This window comes from Dipteris shenzhenensis, chromosome 8 (genome assembly GCF_047967505.1).
Source record: "Dipteris shenzhenensis isolate YYH24624 ecotype China chromosome 8, Dip_SZ_1.0, whole genome shotgun sequence".
Lineage (NCBI taxonomy): Eukaryota > Viridiplantae > Streptophyta > Polypodiopsida > Gleicheniales > Dipteridaceae > Dipteris > Dipteris shenzhenensis.
The window spans coordinates 22,680,509-22,699,900 of record NC_141603.1 but is presented as its reverse complement, the minus strand read 5'-3'; the positions used below and the strand labels follow the sequence as shown (position 1 = coordinate 22,699,900).

Sequence of the window (19,392 nt, the reverse complement as noted above, 5' to 3'; positions counted from 1 at the left end):
GGGAAAGAAAGAGCTTGAAAATCTTGATTTGGTGCATTCAGATGTATGTGGTCCCATGCTTACATGGTTATTAGTGCGGGGCTAAATACTATGTGACATTCATTGATGATGCAACTAGGAAAGTGTGGGCTTATGCTATGGCTCACAAGAGCAATGTGTTCCAAGTTTTTGAGAAATGGCTAGCTTTGGTTGAAAATCAATAAGGTAGAACGCTTAAATGCTTACCGACTGACAATGGTGAAGAGTATCTGTCAATAGCTTTGGAAGAAGCTAGATCCTAAGTCTAGGAAATGTATTTTTCTGGGTTATGGTAAAAGTGGAGAGATGAGCTACCATCTCTAGGATCCAGAAGCAAAGAAGATCATACAGTCATGATGTGGTCTTCAATGAGAAGAAGATGCATAAGACAGCCATGAGGAATGTGGAAATGAGGAGAATCACTTTCCAAGATGTGAATCCACCCGCATATGTTGATAGACAGCAAGTTGTCCATGCACCAAATCTGCAGGAAATGATGCCACTAAATACTTCCACAGGTACACAATCAAGGGCCAATGATGGATCATCTAGTGCTGCAAGCAATGGGCCAAATGAGGCTGATATGCAGGCAGGACAGCAAGCTAAAATGCCCAAGATCAACTAGAGTGTCTAGATCGCTTCATATTTTTTTGAAGGGCAGACTATGTGATGCTTACTAATTGCGGGGAGCCTTCTTGTGATAGAGAGGCCATGACACATGAGGATCAGTGCAAGTAGGAGTATGCTATGCAATCAGAGATGAGTTCACTCATGAAGAAAAAGACTTGGGACTTGGTTTCTTTGCCACATGGAAAGAAAGGATTTGCCATGTAAATGGGTCTACAAGATGAAGGTCACAGGTGATGATGTGCCTAAGTACAAGGCCCGTTTGGTTTCTAAAGGGTTCAAGCAAGAGAAGGTTATGGATTTTGATGAGGTCTTCTCTCCGATTGTGAACATGACCACACTTAGATGTGTACTATTTAACTAGAAAAGAAATCAAGGCATGATGCTAGATGCGAGGCATGGCGACGCGGGGAAAAGGGAACGTGAGAAGAAGCATTAACATAGGTGGGAAAAAAAGGATTAAGAGGGGTGGGAATGAAGAGAGGGACTATGTCACAAGGGGGAAGGGAGAGGGGGAAGAGGAGCATGTACATGATGGGAGGTGGAATGTAGAGATGGAGACATCAAGGGAAGAGAGTCATGCTTTATTTGAAAGGAAAGATGGGGGGGGGGGGGGGAAATCAAAGTACTAGCTAGGTGGCTTTACAAGAATGAGCGTGTTACATCAAGGAATAGCCCCCTCCTTTTATAGCCAAGAGAGGGGGTCTCTCCCAATAAATGCATCCTCCTACATGCATGGTGTGTGTGGAAGAGTCTCCCATGTGGGCTAGGTGGGTACGCACTCTCAATTGTGTGCGACAACCCTTTGCCTCATTTTTCCACATAAATCAAGCCCCATATCCCAAGTCTAAGATACTCCCTTGGTCTCCTCCCCAATTTTATAATACATTCAAACATCTAGGAGGACAAGTGGAGGGTTGGCACAAGAAGTCTTGCTACCTCATCCTACTTTCCCAATTATTTAACTTGCATTCTTTGACTATCTACACCCCCCCCACATGGGCCTATCCTACATGGAGGGAATAAATCAATATAATATCCATCTCCACCTATTTTATATTACTTATCCCATGGTCCTTGGGCCATGGCTCACTAAATGCAGGCATGGGGCCGCCTAGGTGAAGGGGTGGCACATGGAGGAACCATGCCACCTTACCATTTTATAATATAACTACCATGGATTATGTACGACACACCTTATGGGTCCTCTTACGTGGAAGGGTGGCACATGGTCATGCCCTGCCACCTCAACCCTGGGCCCTATGCACACCATATTTTATTATACTATTGCCACACATACAAGCACACACATATATTTATATCTTTGACCTTGGTCAAATTTATCCATAACAGTTTCCCCCCCAGGTAGGGAATGCACAGCATTTCCATGCCTGGGACCATCACGAACAAAGAAGGGCTTGAGATAACGCTTGTTGATCACCTTCTTGCCATATGGCTCATGTAGCTCCTATACTTGTACAGACCCATTGCTACGTTCCTTGATGACTTTGTATGGACCGGTCCATAGTGGAAGGAACTTTTTATCCATCTGGTGGTCCAATCTATTATCAAAGCATAGCAGCACATCCCCCTCAACAAAGTGTCTTTCCCATCCCTTGCGAATCTTAGCATCCATGCGGGCCTTTTGTCAGTTCTTTTGTATCTCTATTTGATGGAGTGCAAGGCGTCAGATTTCATCTAGCTTCTCAAGTTGTACCAACCTGGCCTCTACATGTTCATCTTCTGTCATCCTCTGTTCTCGTGCCAATCTCAAGGCCGAAATTTCTATCTCTAGTGGTAAAACTGCCTCAATACAGTACACCAACTCAAAAGGAGTGTGACTTGTAGATGTTTTATGGGTGATGTTGTAAGCCCACACGGCTTCAATGACCTTCTGATCCCACTGGCTCATGTTCCCCATGGTTTTACAAAGGAGGCCGTTGGTCCGCTCCGTTTGTCCCATGGACGCTGGATGATAGATGCTAGAAGTGTGGTGATCAATACCCATGCGATCCATGAGCAACTCCACTGCTTCATTTAAGAATGGACTCCCATGGTCATATACTATTTCCATGGGTGTCCCAAACCTTATGCAGATATGTTCAAATATGAAATTTGGAACTGCCTTACCATTCGCAGCAGGGACGGCGATAGCTTCAGCCCACTTAGTGACATACTGAGTGGCTACCAAAAGATACTTCTTTTTGTGGATAGTCATGGGTAGGGGCCCAACAAAATCTATTCCCCACTTCTGAAACGGATGGATGGACATCACTGGGTGATGTTGCCCAGGACGCAAATCCTTCCTACCAAAGAATTGGCATGGTTCACAAGTTTTGCAATACATAGTGACATCCTTGAACAAGGTCAGCTAATAGTACCCAACATGTAAAATCTTCTTAGCTGTATAGTCACCGGCATAGTGGCCTCCACAAAATCCATCATGATAATGCTTCAATACCTTAGGTACTTCATCTGCATCAATGGCCCGTCTTAGTACCCCATCCATGCCTTGATGGTACAACACCCCATCAAAGAGAGTGTAGCACCTATTATCTCTACGGATCTTCTTTCTCTCATAGCTAGTACTTTCTGGAGGAAAGGAGAAAGCGGTCAGAAATCTATAGATACCACCATACCATGGATCCCCAACTTCTATGGCTGCAACAAGGATACATCGAGGCACTCCTCTAAATCAATCAAGCATTCTTCAAGTTGGAACAACCCCCTTTTACAATTTTGAAAGAAAAATCATATTCTTGTAAAACTGCCAACCATTTGGCCAACTGGCCCATGGGATTTGGTGATTGAAGAACCTGCTTTGCAAGACCATTGCTAGAGATTATAATGAAGGACTTTCCAACCACATAATGCTTAAATTTCTCAATGCAGAACACCATAGACAAGGCATGCTTGTCAGCTTCAGAGTAGCGTCATTCAGCTTCGAGCAATTGTCGAGAAGCAAATCGGACGGGATACATGAACCGATCCTCCCCTTACTGGAGAAGAATACATGCCAGAGTGTGCTCACCAAAACCAGGATTCATATAGAAAGTCTTTGACCAATCAAGATTGCGTAGAATGGGTTCTGAAGCGAGAGCACTCTTGATTTGTACAAACCCATGATCACAATCCTCATCCCAAGAGAAATCAACTCCATCTTTTAATAGCATAGTCATGGGTCGCATCAAAGCAGCATATTGATCAATGAAGCGGTAATAGAATCCTGCTAGATTGACAAATGAGCGTACCTGACATTTGATTGTTGGTGGGGAGACCTTGAGGATAGCTTCTACCTTCTCGAGGTCAGGCTTGACACCCTTAGATGAGACAATATGCCCTAGTAACCTCCCTTGAGTGGCTCAAATGGTGCATTTATCATGGTTGAGGCTACCATTCACATCATTGACTCTTTGGAAGGCCAACCTAACCTTCATGACATGCTCCTTACGTGCCAAGAATATACAAAAATCATCTAAAAACACCTCCAAGAAAACCCCCAAATAAGGAGCAAACACCATCTACATAAATCTCTGAAAGGTAGCACGAGCATTGGTGAGGCCAAATGGCATTACTTTGAATGAAAACATCCCCCAGGGTGTGGTAAATGTGGTTTTAAGCACATCCTCGTCAACAATTCTGATTTGATAAAACCGGGAACCACCACAAAAAGTATACATTTCATGACCACTTACCTTCTCAAGAATGAGGTCTTAAAAGGAAAGAGGATGATGGTCCCTCTTGGTGGCCAAATGGAGTTTCTTATAGTCGATGCAGACCCGCCACTTGTTGTTTTTCTTTGGGGTGACTACCACTAGTGAAACCCATTCAGTATTGTGGACCAGAACAATAAACCCAACTTCTACAAGTTTTTGCAACTCTGAGCGCAAAGCATCGGTCTGTAGGGTCCCTAATCTCCGATACTTCTGAGCCACTAGCTTCGCATCAGGCTTCAGCTCTATGTTGTGCTCTATGGCAGTCACATGGCGAAGGTGGTAGTAGCTAGTTGCGAAAAGGTCAGGAAAATCTTTGAACATTTCTAGGAACTCATCTTTCTCACTTGGAGTGACGTCTGGGAAAAGCATAGATTCAAGCTGTTGAGGACTAGCTGTTACCTTTTCTACATGTGGCGGGGTCAGAGACACTCCCATCATGTAAACTTCCTCCTCTGAGAACTCCTCCCCCCATCTGATTCTTCCATTGATTCAGACATCGAGGATGAGAGAGTATCACTGTCTTGCTCCTCTTCTTCTTCGGGTTCAGTGGCACCTGGTCATAACATTGGCACGTTCTCTTGGAGGGCGATTGGCTTGATTTCTTATGCCCACCATAGATCATTGTTCTTTAGCGAGAGAGGCCAAGGGAGTAGGAAGGAGGGGGGCTCGTGGGCAAGGTTGGGGAAATCTACCAAGCGGAGGTTGAGGATATACTCCTTGTTGAGGGTAAGCATCTAAGGGAGGACCATACATTTAAGGTGGAGGCAGTGGATACATTCCTGATGGGGGGTGGGGGTATGCCCCTGAGTTGGACCCCCCAGGTTGTTGTTGCAAGAATTGAGGGGGTTGCGAAAGGGCAACCATCTTCTTTGGAGCGGGGTCAGACTAAACTTTATCAAACTTTTGAGCAATCTCATGTGCTAGCACCATGGTTTCTGGATTCTCCTATTTAAGCTTGAGGCAGAATTCGTCACTTGCTCCTGCTACAAGATAGCCCAGCACATGCTGAGTCATTTCAGCTCGAAATCCGACATTGTCCTCGTGTGTGGCAATTAAACGATCCAGGAGCACGCTGCTCGATCCACATATCAATGTGCCATCTCACCTTCTGACTGCTTCAAGTTTGCCACTTGCAGGTACACATTCTCCGGCTCCTCTTCTTTGCTGAAATACTCAATCATCGCTGCTGTCAACCTTGGCCAGCTTTGGCGAACGTCTTCGGCCTGCTTCTCATACCACACTTGAGCCAAACCCTCTAGAAATGTGGGAAGAACCAACAGCCATCTATCTTCAGTGAGAAAGTTTAGAGAAACACAACGGCACTTGAAGGCCATAAGATACTCATTTGGATTTTCTTCAACCCATCCACAGAACACGGGAATGTCAGCCATGCTTGGAAAATAGAAAAGAGAGAGATTTCAGTAAGAAAGTTGAGAGAAACACAACGGCACTTGAAGGCCACAAGATACTCATTTGGATTTTCTTCAACCCATTCACAGAACACGGGAATGTCAGCCATGCTTGGAAAATGGAAAAGAGAGACGAAATGAGGCTTATCTATTGGCAAACAATGGAAAGAGGTAGCTTGAACTGAAAATCGGGTGAAGATAGATCCACAAAGCACACATAGGCAGGGTAGGGTGTGACTAGTGTATTGTGAAATACTACACGGGAAGAATCTTTAGCATAGAATAGCTCATAAACAATCTTAAAAGGACCAACCCTCATGATATTGCATCCATCTTTACAAGCGAGGGTTAGAGACGCGGCGCTGCATGAGATTGTTTATCAAGGCAAATAAAAATGCCATGATAAATGTCAACAGTTGGAGAGCTTGCACATCACCTTCAGCTTCTTCCACTTCTTGTAGTTGCCATGCTATTTCTTCAAGGGGTGTGCGGTCTGGCATTCTTCTTTTGAGCAATGTCCTTGAGGACCTTTCTGATGATCTTCTAAAGTCGGTAAACTCGTATCAAATATGCCCAACACTTAATTTCAGATGACCACAACCTTTGCATTCCTTACAAATGATCACCCTCATTCATGGCTTGCGGCTTTGTTAGGGCGGTGCTTCCACTCGCTTCATGCGTGATTAAAGTCCAAGCGTCACGTGCCAAGAAATCAGCAACTAAATTTGGAGCTCGAGGGATATGCTGTTGGCAAAGTTCCAATGCTTGTTGATGTCGTGGAACCAAGCCTTCGCTCCACACCTTCCACCTCCCAGTAACTTGTTCACACACGAGTTGAGAATCTCCTTGCACCTCAAGTTGCTTGATGCGATGTTCTTGTGCCTTTTGTAGCCCAAAAATGAGTGCCGAGTACTCAACTTGGTTGCAAGTACTTGCTGGTGCATACTTGCTATAACAATACACCTCACCCCTTGGTGAAGTGAGCTTCACACCCACACCAGCAGTCTTGTTTGAAGGTTTGTATACGCTGTCAAATTGGAGGAGCCAAGATGTCATCACACCAAGACTAAACTTTGGACATCCCAAGTTTCTCGGTAGTCCAAGATAGGTAGAAGGAGAGGGTGGGGAGAATTCAATACTTGAGCAAGACATTCAGCACCAAATAAACTTGTAATCCTTTGTTGATAGTTTATCTTTAGACCAAAAAGAATTACAACTTGAAGCTCAAAATGAGGCACAAAGGATTGATTAGGTACAAAGGGATTCCTTGGTCGAAACATTATCAACCATAGCCGAGCCCTAGAAACCTTTGTAGTGAGATCGAGAAGAAATCATTCAAGACGAGCTTATCCACAGGAATTAATAAGCAGATGCGCCAAATCTCTCCCCAAGCTTGGGTAACATCCCACCCTTCGAAGAATGTCACCCTTTTAATTAGCCTCAAAGTAGCAAGTAGCTCGATCACCGCACAATGAGTAGAATTGAAATCAAAGTCCTGCCAATGTATCACTAGTTCTTCGCCTTCTGGGAGCAATGCATAGCACGAGTCATCCGCAAGTGTCACGCAAGTGGCCTCCGGATTGTTGCAATGTGGTTCTACGCAAGGAAGAGGAAAGGGGAGGAGGAGAGAGGAGAGGGAGAAGGAGAAGGAGAAGGGAAGAGGAGAAGGGAAGGGAAGAGTGAAGGGGGATAGAGTGGCAACCACAAGGGCACTACAATGGAAACAAGAGAACACCCAAACACTCTCTTGGAAGAGGAGAGAGAGCTTGTATTCAAACTTGTGCAAACAACAATGAAGACCAAAGTCAACACTTTGGCCTTTTATACAAGTCACCTTTTGAAGGGAGGGCCAACCCTTTTCATTTTTAGCCCTCCCCTTCTCTTTTACAACCAAAGACTCTTGGGCTCATAGGGTGCCAAGGCATGTTGCTATCCTTCCCATCTCTCCCTACTAGCGAAAATAGCACTTGTGTTAACCATATTAAAGCGCTTGGGACAAACCTGGTATTAGGAGGTGGTCCTAACCGGTTCCCAAATAGCGCTTGTGTTAGCGTCGCGCCTCCCAGGCTTAGGTGATTTGGGGCTCAAACTCCCTGAGCGCCCTCGTGCCTTACGTCATTTGGGGCTCAAACCCCATGAACGAGGCTCAAAACTTGGAGTGGCGACACACACACACAACCCCCCCCACACACCCACACACACACACACACGTATGCATGCACGCACATGCACACATGTAAACCTACACAAAACATTTCATAATTGTTTACCATTGTGTATATTGAATCCATTTGAAATTTGGAGCAAATGATTGATAAAATCTTAAACTTGAGTTTTGTATCGATTCTTATGTTTACCTTTTTATCTAACCTTAATCAATAGATATCATATATGGTTGTAGAATTCTTACGCTAAAGTTGACCTACCCTTGATGAATATGCCATTAATGAAATGATGATTTGTCTTGTTAGTATTGCCACTTTATCATTAATACATGGGCATTGGCAACCCTTGGGCTAACATAAATAGCCCAAGCTTCTCCCTTTTCCTTTCCAGCTACTACTAGCCCTTTGGGCCTTAATCCCTTTCAATCTTATGATGATACATGAGCATATATTTTTTGCCCTAGGCATACATGGACATAGCCTTAAACAAGCCTCAAATTTTGACAATTTTGATTGCAAAGAGCCAATTAGAGGACGGGCCAGCTGGACAATGGAACTCCATCATGGGGATCCCAATATTGGTTTCCAAGAATACTTATCCCAAACATTTATGCATCCATACAAGGTGCCCTTTTGGTAGCAGCTTACAAATTGTTTACTAGATCTCAGAGGGATAGTGGTCCAGCCCAGTCTTTCGGGACCTGGAGACATCTTCCCTCAGAGGTGGAGGGATGAGCGAATTCACTTTTGCATTTGAGGGTAGCAGGCACACGGATGCTTGAGGTTGATGCAGTGATCCGAGTCTCTTTGGTGGGAGGGGCTGCGTAGCTCCTTGGCTCCTCATCATTGGTGGGATAGTTCTCAAGAACAGGGGTGCCTCTTAGGATCCAGTTTCTACGGCAATCCCTTGATTGCCCGAGTTCAGTTTGGACTCGAGTGGGTCAGGCGACAGGTGCCTCTTAGGATCCAGTTTCTACGGCAATCCCTTGATTGCCCGAGTTCAGTTTGGACTCGAGTGGGTCAGGCGACAGGTTTGAGGAGGCACCTGCCTTTTCTTACACCACCCACATTAGCTAACCTCTTGAGCTAGAGGCAATAGCATGGACTCCCTTGAGGGTGCGGCATTGGGTGGAGCAGGAGGTTCCCATGGAGGTCATTTCTCACTTTTGGTTGCGGCTCTGGACCAAGCCATAGACCATAGAAGATCTCTTATTTCTTCTAGATGGTCGTGCATGGAGGCTTGCCCAACAGCCCCTGGCTGGAGCAGATGCGGGTGGATGGTCACGACCATTGTTGAATAAACAGAGTGTTCAAGAAATCCCTCACTGTATTTGGGTTGCCTAGCAGTGCATAGGATCTAGTCAGCGGCTCTCAGCATTGTGGCCAGCATACAAAGGATGCAGTATGAATTTACTTGGGGGATGGCACATGGCTTACAGAGGGAGGACATGATTTCTCAATTGATCCAGCCTCTCCAACCTATCTGATGTGGTTCCTCCCTCATGCAGGTGGTTAAGATTGAGGCATATGATGTGGTGCCTCCCTCCCACATACACCCTGCACCTTGGCTAGAGGATAGTGTATGGGAGACGGTGTCCAACATCACTGCTTGGAACACCTGGGTTGCCTGCTACAGTTTAGTGATGGGAGAACATCAGGTTTCCCCGATAGCCACTCTCATTGCCATTTAGTAGGAGATTAATTGCCCCATGCACTCCATTTGGGAGGGTGGCACTCCAGGTTCTAGAGTGACCATTGAAAGGCGGGCATGTTTCTACAAGGCATGGCCTGGAGCCACCTTTATGTCCTCATTGCAAGAGGTATTCACTAGGATTTTAGTCCACCATCTTGGTTGTTAGCCCCCACGCAGTCAAGCCCCATGTAGCAGAGGCCACTCCTTCCTTCTAGCATCAAAGGTCAGACACCTAGCAGCACATTACATTACACAGAGCATCCCAATCAACATGAAACCTCCTACAACATCTTCCACTTAGATATGGCAGAACAAATCGGTATATCAAAGGCATGTTGCAAACCTATGGCGTCTTGGATGAATAGAGCAAAACATCTGCCATGTCACATACCTCGACTGTAACCTCCATCACCATTTCATGTTACAATTGCAGTGTTGGCAATGATTGCCGAGCTAGGTGCCATACCATAGCTGCCATCTTGTAGTGGACTCTCAACTTAGCAATCCATTGACTGTACACTCAGCACAACCACAACTTGCCACATTATCACCACTGTGAGTGTCACCTCATGCACCATATACACCCTGTGCCATATCACAAGTACTACATTTCCATGGCCCTTTTTTCATCACTTCGAAAAATGCATGGTTATATCTTTTCTAACTGGCACATTCACAAAAGACGTTTCTTCTCCATACCATAGGTCTGTATTCTAGTCACCACCTCTCTCCATAAAACACAAACTGTTATTGCCATGAGCAATGACTTTCGGTCTCTATATCCTGGATATGATCTTAGATACCTTGTGGAAGTCATTGCACATTATCCAACTTCTAATTCCGCAATGTTGTTCTATATGTGCCATGTTGAGAAACTAGCGCTCTGGCACACTGACATACCTTCAAATTCAGCTTCCTTCACAAAGAAGCATCGAATCCCAATAATAAATCTGAATTTGGCACATCTGGTTCCGCTTTCACACATGAAATGAAGAAATCTAGCAATGCTAGGATTTTTTGTTTTGGTTGCTGCACAAGTTCATGCAGAATAACCTTCTTGTAGCCTCTACCAAAGCACTTTCATGCTTGTTTTTTGTCCTTGCATGTTTGTAAGCGCTCCATTCTACATTCATCATCACAAATTTGCATAAATGTTTGCCATGAGGACATAGGAAGCAGCGGACTCTGGATTAATCTGGACAAGCTGCTGGAAGCATCTTGATCCTAGTTCTACTTCCCCATAACTTCTGCAGGCAGTGAGCAGAGCTGATAATGCTCTTTCAGATGGAGGACACCATATAGTTTCAAGAAAATCGTCTGCCTCATACAAGTGTCCTGATTGTGCAAGAAGATCAACCATGCAAGTACATTGTTCAAATCCTCGTGCAATGCCATTTTCTTCGCTCATCCTCTTGAAGTATTCCTTGCCAGCGAATAAAAGGTTGTTATGGCTGCAAGCAGTGAAAAGGCATGTAAATGTAATGGCATTTGGCTTCACGCACTGTTCTTGCATGTCCTCAAAACATTGTACAGCCATGTTACCCTCATGACTCATGCCGTATCCTTTCAGCATTGCAGTCCAGGACACAACATCCTGAACTGGAAGCTTGTCAAAGACCTCCCATGCCTCTACCAGTGAGGCACATTCGGCATATGTGTCAATCAAAGTGTTACTAACAAACATTTCCCTGCTAAATCCCTTTTGTGCGATGTCAGCATGTATTTCTCGGACCTTGCCTATGGTTCCAATGCTGCCACAAGCCTTTAAGACAGAGATGAAAGTGACAGCATTAGGAGAGACACCCTCAAGTTTCATCTGTTCAAAGCATTTCAGCGCTTCCTGACAAGGTCCATGTTCAGCATATCCTGTTATTAGTGCTGTCCATGACACAACATCTCGAGCTGGCATCTTGTCAAGGACTTCCCGTGCCTCTGAAACTAAGCCACATCTCGCATACATGTCCACCAAAGTGTTGCAGACAGAAAAATCTCTTCCAAATCCCTTTTGATCAATTTCAGCATGTATTTCTCGACCTTTACCTATGTTTCCTATGCTTCCACAAGATTTCAAGGCACAAGCAAACGTAATAGCATTTGGAGAGGGACCCTCCAGTTGCATCTGTTCAAAACATTTCAGCGCTTCTTGACCAAATCCATGTTCAGCATATCCTGCAATCAGTGCATTCCATGACACAATATCTCGAACTGGCAGCCTGTCAAAAGCTTCTCGTGCCTCTGAAACAGAGCCACATTTTGCATACATGTCAACCAAACTGTTGCCAACGTAAGGAAATCTTTCAAATTCTTTTTTTAAGATCACCATGTGTACATCACGGCCCTTGCCTATGGCTCCTATACTGCCACAGGCTTTCAAGACACAAGCAAACGTGACAGCATTAGGAGAGAGGTCTTCCAACTGCATCTGTTCAAAAAAATTCAGAGCTTCTTGACCAGGTCCATACTCAGCATATCCAGCAATTAGTGCCGTCCATGACACAACATCTCGAGCTGGTAGCTTGTCGAAGACTTCCCATGCCTCTGAAAGTGAGCCACATTTGGCATACATGTCGACCAAGGTGTTGCCAACAGAAAGATCACTTCCAAATCCCTTTCGTGCAATCTCTCTGTGTATTTCTCTGCCCTTGCCTAGAGCTTTTATGGTGCTACAAGCTTTCAAAACACAAACAAATGTGGCAGCACTCGGAGAAACACCCTCTAATTGCAATCGCTCAAAAGATTTCAGCGCTTCCTGAACAGGTCCACATTCAGCATATCCTGCAATTAGTGCATTCCATGCTACAATATTTCGAATTGGCAACTTGTCAAAGACTTCCTGTGCCTCTGAAAGTGAGCCACATTTGGCATACATGTCTACCAACGTGCTTCCAATGAAAAGTTTTCTTGCAAATCCCTTCCGCTCAATCTCAGCATGTAATTTTCGGCCCTTGCCTATGGCTCCCATTTTGCCACAAGCTTTCAAGGCACATAGAAACGATACAGCATCTGGAGGGACACCCTCGAGTTGCATGTGTTCAAAACATGTCAGTGCTTCCTGACCAGATCCATATTCACTGTATCCTGCAATTAGTGTGCTCCATGACACAGTGTTACGACCTGGCAGCTTGTTGAGAACTTCCCGAGCCTCTGAAAGTGAGCCACATTTGGCATACATGTCAATCAATGTGCTGCCTACAAATATAACGCTCTCAAATCCCTTCAGTATTATCTCCACATGTACTTCTCGGCCTCCTTCAACATCCTTCAGCAGAGCAAAGGCCTTCAGAAGGGCCATAAGCGTATAGCTACTAGGATGTACACTATCCTCTTGCATTTTCTGGTACAATGTGAGGGCATGCTGCACCTGTCTAGATTGTACATAGCCTAATATGAGCGAAGTCCATGAATGCTCATTACGATGGACTAACCGGTCAAATACTAGCTGAGCATCAGCCATGCTTCCACATTCCACAAACATCGGCACAATGTAGTTCCCCATAACCCTATGAGCTTCCAGCCCACAATTGCAAACGTGTGCATAGACACATTTAGCATATGTTATATTATTTTTTCCCCTGCATTTCTGCAAGATGCATATAAAGTTCTCAACCGAAGGCAGGTCAGCTTTCTCATCCAACGTACTGAGTATGACCTCTAAGCTCAGCATCTCCCAACCATTGTCATCCTGCGGTTGTTGTGCATCCATTTGTATTCCTATCCTAGAGCGGGATTTGCTCTTGGGGCCAGACCACACAAGCTTCTGCTGGTCTCCAAAGTTGTACGAGCTGTTTAACCACAACGAATCCTCGGCAGTTTCGTTCCAAATATCTGGAGCCTTTGGGAACGTCTGTTTAGAACGCAATATTCCATTTGGCAGACAGACTAAGTCTAAGACCATGACGTTTGATTATTTCTATGCATGCAGCTGTAAATCACATTCGTATTACATTTTGCCTGAATCACTTACTTTGTTCCTTTTGTTGCACAACTGTGAGGGATCCAATAAATCATGTAATAAGCGCTCTGTACGTAACCTTCGCTCCCCATCTGCCATCAGGAACACAATGGTCGAGACTGAAATTTGATAATGAAAAAGGAGAGGTGTGGCCAGCCATAGCAACTTAGCAAACCTGCGCTCAAGCTTGTTGAGACACTTCGAAACGGGCCTGCTGGATCAAAAACCTCAAGCCCGTGCTGACTACTGCTCAACTCCCTCTTTTCAACAAGTGGGCGGGAATCTGTAAGTGCAGGTGAGGTGCTAGCAAGCCGGCATCTTGAGTCCGGTATGTGGCTGATTACAGGAGGCAGCCGATGGGACGACCCTCCTCCTTCTCTGCTGTAGCATCTTTTGACACCTTGGCAAGTGCCTGAGAGTGTAAGGCTCTGCTGCAGGCGTGATTGCACCTCTTCTAAAAGTGAAGGTGAGGTAGCTCCGGTGGAGATCATGGTTGGCAATGGGCATTAAGACAGCAGCCCAAAGCAACAGAATAGTCTGAGACTCCGAGTGACCGTCAGATTCATCCCGGGAAAAGGCCTTTTCTACACTTGTCGGGGAAGGAATCCCGGAAGATCCCGACGAGCATTTTCTGTAAATTGAAAGTACATGCCGTGAGACACTACATCAAATCTCTTATCGACATAGGGACTTAATGGGGAATGATCCGGGGGAGCCGATTCCGGGCTGGAAAGAGCCCGGAATCATCGACGCCGGATTATTCCCCGGCGAGGAGGTCTGAAGGGAGGGGATCCGCCGCCACATCATCGGTAAAACTTTGCCCAGTCTGCTGCATCTGGAGGTTGTGATCGAATGGCTCACAATCGACGCAGATTGTGAGCCCTTGGATAAGATATGATTTGACGGCCTGTAGAAGGCGCTATATGCACACCGTTAGATGGAGTGTGTGTATTTCTTTTAAATAAGCGGGCAGAGTAGCAGTCTGAGTCCTGACCACGCAAAGCAACTTGACAAGGACAGAGCAGGGGAGCAGACTGTCTCAAAATCTGGAAATTCCGTCTATGAATCAAGTTCGATCGAACAGCAGAGATTTATTTTCCACCGACCTCGAACCTTTACGAAATGCTTGTGTCTGTGACCATCCATAGGTTGCTTGTAAATTTATGATAAGAAGAATTGTTGCAAGACGAGATTTGCTTGCCCCTTCATATAACATGGTGCTTGCTTCACGTCGTAAGCTTTCCTCTTCAGGTCTCATGTTATCCTCCCCGATCTCTCGGACATCTTCATCTCTTTCATCTTGGGGTGAAGAAGCATCAAAGTAAGTATTTATCATTTCTTGCATCATTTCATCTTCATTATGTGCATCCTCCTCTTCAATGCTTGTATTTTGTTGCTCTTTTGTCTCCCGATCCTTCCTTAGAGCATTTCGATATCTTTGGGTCAACATTGTCTCATGAGGACAGTTATGCAATGCGTGCGCTCTCAAACTTCCTTCCACTTCATCTCCCTACATGAACCAAATTTAGAGAATTAGTTGAAAAACTCACATACAAGAATGGAACTATAGCACATGAAAAGAATTTAGATAATTTAGTGAACTAGCCAATAAAGAAACTTATACCTCATCATTGAACTCAACCTCAGGTAAAGGTTGGAAGCGACCAAATCTCTTTATGTGTGTGAGATTGATATGGTACGTAGTCTCCTTATTTATCCTCTGCATCGTGCACAATCACACAATACATGTTGTTTGACAAAGACTTGCTCTATTAGTCTCTTCTTCGGATTCCGATGAGCTTGAAGACATCTATACAAAGAACACTTGCCTATTACATCTCTATTTTATTACATAGTCCATGAATGATGACAAGAAATGCAAGAGAGGCATGCATAATGGCAAAAGTCCTTCCAATGCTCTGTTCCGTCGATATTTCTGTCGATAAGCTGTCTAGAAAATGTCACAGAGTCGATATTAACGTTGAAAAAATGCAAGTCTATTAGACCACACAAGCATGCTTTGATGGTCAAAGGAACGTTAATCTACCTCATAAAACTGATAGAGGGAAGATCAACTTTGTACTCACAGAGTTTTATGCAAATCAAAAACCATTTAATGCGAATTCGAGTTGATATCTCCTTGATTTCCACCATGGAACATGCATGGGTGTTTTAAAAAATGCATGGGCATGATTATACCCATGGAGATGATACCCGATGGCCATGATACTTTGAACGGGCCTCAAACTCACCTAGTTTAAGGCCCATGCAAAGTATCATGGCCATCAGGTCCCGTTTGCATGGTCAAGAATGAACATTTCCATGTTTTTCCCCATGCTTCCTCTATGATGGTACAAAAAAAAGCCTCAAAGGTGTTCTCACCATGCAAACGGGACCCAATCGCCATGATACTTTGCATAGATGTATCTCCATGCAACCATAATGATGAGAGCCTCAAACTAGGTGAGTTTAAGGCCCGTGCAAATTATCATGGCCATTGGGTCCCGTTTGCATGGTCAAGAATGAGCATTTCCATGTTTTTGCCCATGCTTCCTCTATGATGGTATGAAAACATGCCTACGAAGGTATTCTCACCATGCAAATGGGACCTGATGGCCATGATACTTTGCATGGGACTCAAACTAAGTGAGTTTAAGGCCCGTGCAAAGTATCATGGCCATCGAGTCCCGTTTGAGGCCCGTGCAAAGTATCATGGCCATCGCATCCCATTTGCATGGCCAAGAATGAGAACATTTTCATGTTTTTGCCCATGCTTCCTCTATGATGGTACAAAAACATGATTTCTCACCATGCAAACGGGATCCAATGGCCATGATACTTTGCATGGGCCTTAAACTCACCTAGTTTGAGTCCCGTGGAAAGTATCATGGCCATCGGGTCCCGTTTGCATGGTCAAGAATGCCCATGCTTTCTCTATGATGGTACAAAAACAAGGGTTTGGGGTTTGTAAATGGGAAAAATGATGTTGGATGGCTATAATACTTTGTATGAGCCTCAAAATATGTGAGTTTAAGGCCCTTACAATGTATCATGGCCAGTGGGTCCCAATTGCATGGTGAGAAGACCTTTGAGGCATGTTTTTGTACCCTCATAGTGAAAGCACGGGTAAAAACATGGAAACGTTCATTCTTGACCATGCATATGGGACCCGATAGCCATGATACTTTGTACATGCCTTAAACTCACCTATTTTGAGGCCTGTACAAATATCATGGCGATCCACATCATTTTCCCCATTTGCAAAGCCCAACTCCTTGTTTTTTAGCCTAAGGAGCATTATGCACTTATAAAATCAAGGGTTTGGGGTTTGCAAATGGGAAAAATGATGTTGGATGGCCATGATACTTTGCACGGGCTATTTTGAGGCCTGTGAAAAGTATCATAGCCATGCAACATCATTTGCCCCAACCCTAAACCCTACACCCTGGTGCACACCTAACTGTATTCACACTGACACGCACCCTAAAAGACAGCATCACGATAATCCAAATGGAATAACACATTGCTAGAATATTTGCACCATCATTATGTAAAGTGTCAAGTTTGGACCCATGACGACCATCAATGCCCAACTTTTCCATGGTGGGGCAAACCGCACATTATTTTAGATTCGTTGAAGGTGCGATTAAAAAACAGTACAAGCGCCCACATTCAAAGGCCCCCTACGTCCCAAAATTACATTGACCCACATTTGATTATCCCAGTTACCACTTTCTCATGAACTGCAACAAATGAATCAAACACAAACATTATTTTTTTAAATAAAAAAGGTTATGGTAGATATTTTTTTTTAAATGTAATTTGTATTTTTGACACTTTTATCGACGCTAATATCAACGCTGTTGGGACCAAAAACACCTACTCCCCTTTTTCTGCATCACTTTTCTCCCTCAAAGACCAAGCTTTCCTCACACTCTCTCCCCTTTATACTTTGCAACCACCTCCCTTCCACTTCTTATGTCAGAGGCACTGCGAGTAGCAAGGAGAAAGGCACGAGACTCTTCAAAGAACCTGCATTTCTAGTTCCATGTATGATTGTACCTGTTTTCTCTCCTCTTTTCAAATCTTGTTTTCTATGGGTTTTTTCCTTGTTTTCTACATGCAAGAGAAAAAGAAGGGGAGGAGGAGGGCATGGGGAAGAGAGGGGCTTGGGATAGAAAATGAAATTCCCTCCCTCTCCCCTTTCTGTCCCTTTTCCTCCCTCTTTCCCCTTCCTCTCTTCTCCTTCCAAGATCTCCCCTTTCCTCCTTTTCCTCTCTTTCTCTACGTCTCCCCTTTCCTTGTCTCTCCCCTTACCTCCCTTTCCTCTACGTCTCTCCCCTTTCCTCTTCTCATAGGTTCTTTTGTTGAGTGATTTGTGCAGGCTTGCTTTTGTATGCGGCTCACAGAAACAGCCCCACCTAAATTTTGAGGTAAGTGCCCCTTTCCGCTTTCCTCTTTCCCTTCCCCCTTTCCCCTTTCCCCTTTCCCTTTTTCCCTTCCCCTTCCCCTCTTCCCTTTCCCCTTCCCCTACCCCTTTCCATTGCATGTGTCTAGAGGTGGACGTTTACAATGAGAAGGAGACTTGTGTGTAATTTTTGAAGGGTGGGGTGAAGCTTGACAAACCTCTAAAGCATATGCACACAAGCCTTCTTCTCATTGTAAACATTCACCTCCAAAGCATATGCACACAAGCCTTCTTCTCATTATAAACATTCACCTCCAAAGCATATGCACAAACCTCCCCTTCTCTCCCGTTCCCACCTTTTTTTGTACTTTTCCCCTCCTTCCCTATTGTTTCCCTACTCGTTTCCTACTCTTCTTGTATCTCTCTATTCCCTACTCCTTCCCTACTCTCTATTTCCTACTCCTTCCCTAAATTTTCCCTACTCTTCCCTCTTCCCTACTCTTTCCCTACTTCCCCCCCCTTCCCTACTCTTTCCCTACTCTCCTTGCATCTCTCTTTTCCTTCCCTCTTTCCCTTCTCTCTTTTCCTTCCCTCTTTCCCTCCTCTCTTTTCTTCTTTCCCTTCTCTCTCTTCCTCTTTCCATCTCCTCCCTCTCTTTCCTCTCTTTTTCATGATTAAAATCTCTTCTACCTCCGTGAGGATGGCAAGTGGGGGATCCAGTGGAGGGGGTAGAAAGAGAGGGACAAATGATACCACCACTAGTAGTAGTACGGAGAAGGCGCACAAACTACTCGTGCATCTTGATCCGGAGGAGAGGAACCGAATCCTTTGGGAGTTTGAAGAGGAGAGGTAGCATTGTCGAGTCCAACAGGCTCTTTTGAGATCTCCCAGGGCACCACCACTTAGGGAGGACCGAGAGAGAGAGAGAGGCATTGAAGCAGACGCTCGGGTACAACAAGTGCCACTGAGGGTTCTCAAGTGGACTCTGAAACATCCACCACCCTCCCCTATTCAGTTAATAGGGAGTATGAAATAGTTATGGATGAGAGAGGTAAGCATGCAATTAACCACATGCATGGCCTCTGCTCAAGTGAATTCAAGAATGTGGTCACGGATTTTCAATACCATTAAAAAAAAAAGATTACATTTTGAAGACACCGAGGAAGGAGTTCCCAGTGCCAAGTGAGAACCTAGAGTCATGTTGAACAAGATGGCTGTTGTTTTGAAATTGCGGAAAGACCAAATCTGCAAAAAAGCAAAGGCAAAGGAGTCGAAGCATGCCTGGGTCCATGATGACGATTGGGAGATTATAAAGAAATAGCTCAAGACTCCAAAGAAGTACGACCAGCAAATGCAGGCGGCTAGAAGAGTAAAGTGGGCCAATTGCACTTGGGCTTGGGTGGG

At 44.8% G+C, this 19,392-nt stretch overlaps 2 protein-coding genes across 2 annotated transcripts; both read right to left on the bottom strand.

The window, feature by feature from the left end:
• Window positions 1–9,959: 9,959 nt before the first annotated feature.
• On the bottom strand, window positions 9,960–13,397 carry LOC147899295 (pentatricopeptide repeat-containing protein At4g18520, chloroplastic-like). The gene has a single exon (XM_087378550.1). The coding sequence runs from the start codon at window positions 13,329–13,331 to the stop codon at window positions 10,764–10,766; it is 2,568 nt and encodes an 855-aa protein (XP_087234676.1). The 5' UTR covers window positions 13,332–13,397; the 3' UTR covers window positions 9,960–10,763.
• Window positions 13,340–14,262, bottom strand: LOC147899294 (uncharacterized). Its single transcript, XM_087377688.1, has 4 exons — window positions 13,756–14,262; window positions 13,593–13,672; window positions 13,408–13,472; window positions 13,340–13,361 (listed from the first exon to the last, which is right to left on the bottom strand). The coding sequence occupies exons 1-4, from the start codon at window positions 14,069–14,071 to the stop codon at window positions 13,340–13,342; spliced, it is 483 nt and encodes a 160-aa protein (XP_087233814.1). The 5' UTR covers window positions 14,072–14,262.
• Window positions 14,263–19,392: the final 5,130 nt, after the last annotated feature.

Coding starts and splice junctions, on each gene's coding strand:
- LOC147899295 (XM_087378550.1), bottom strand. CDS start 13,331: ATGGATGCACAACAACCGCAGGATGACAATGGTTGGGAGATGCTGAGC.
- LOC147899294 (XM_087377688.1), bottom strand. CDS start 14,071: ATGATCTCCACCGGAGCTACCTCACCTTCACTTTTAGAAGAGGTGCAA. Junction 13,473..13,592: donor TGTGCAACAAAAGGAACAAA/GTAAGTGATTCA, acceptor CGTTCTAAACAG/ACGTTCCCAAAGGCTCCAGA. Junction 13,362..13,407: donor TCGTTGTGGTTAAACAGCTC/GTACAACTTTGG, acceptor TCTGGCCCCAAG/AGCAAATCCCGCTCTAGGAT.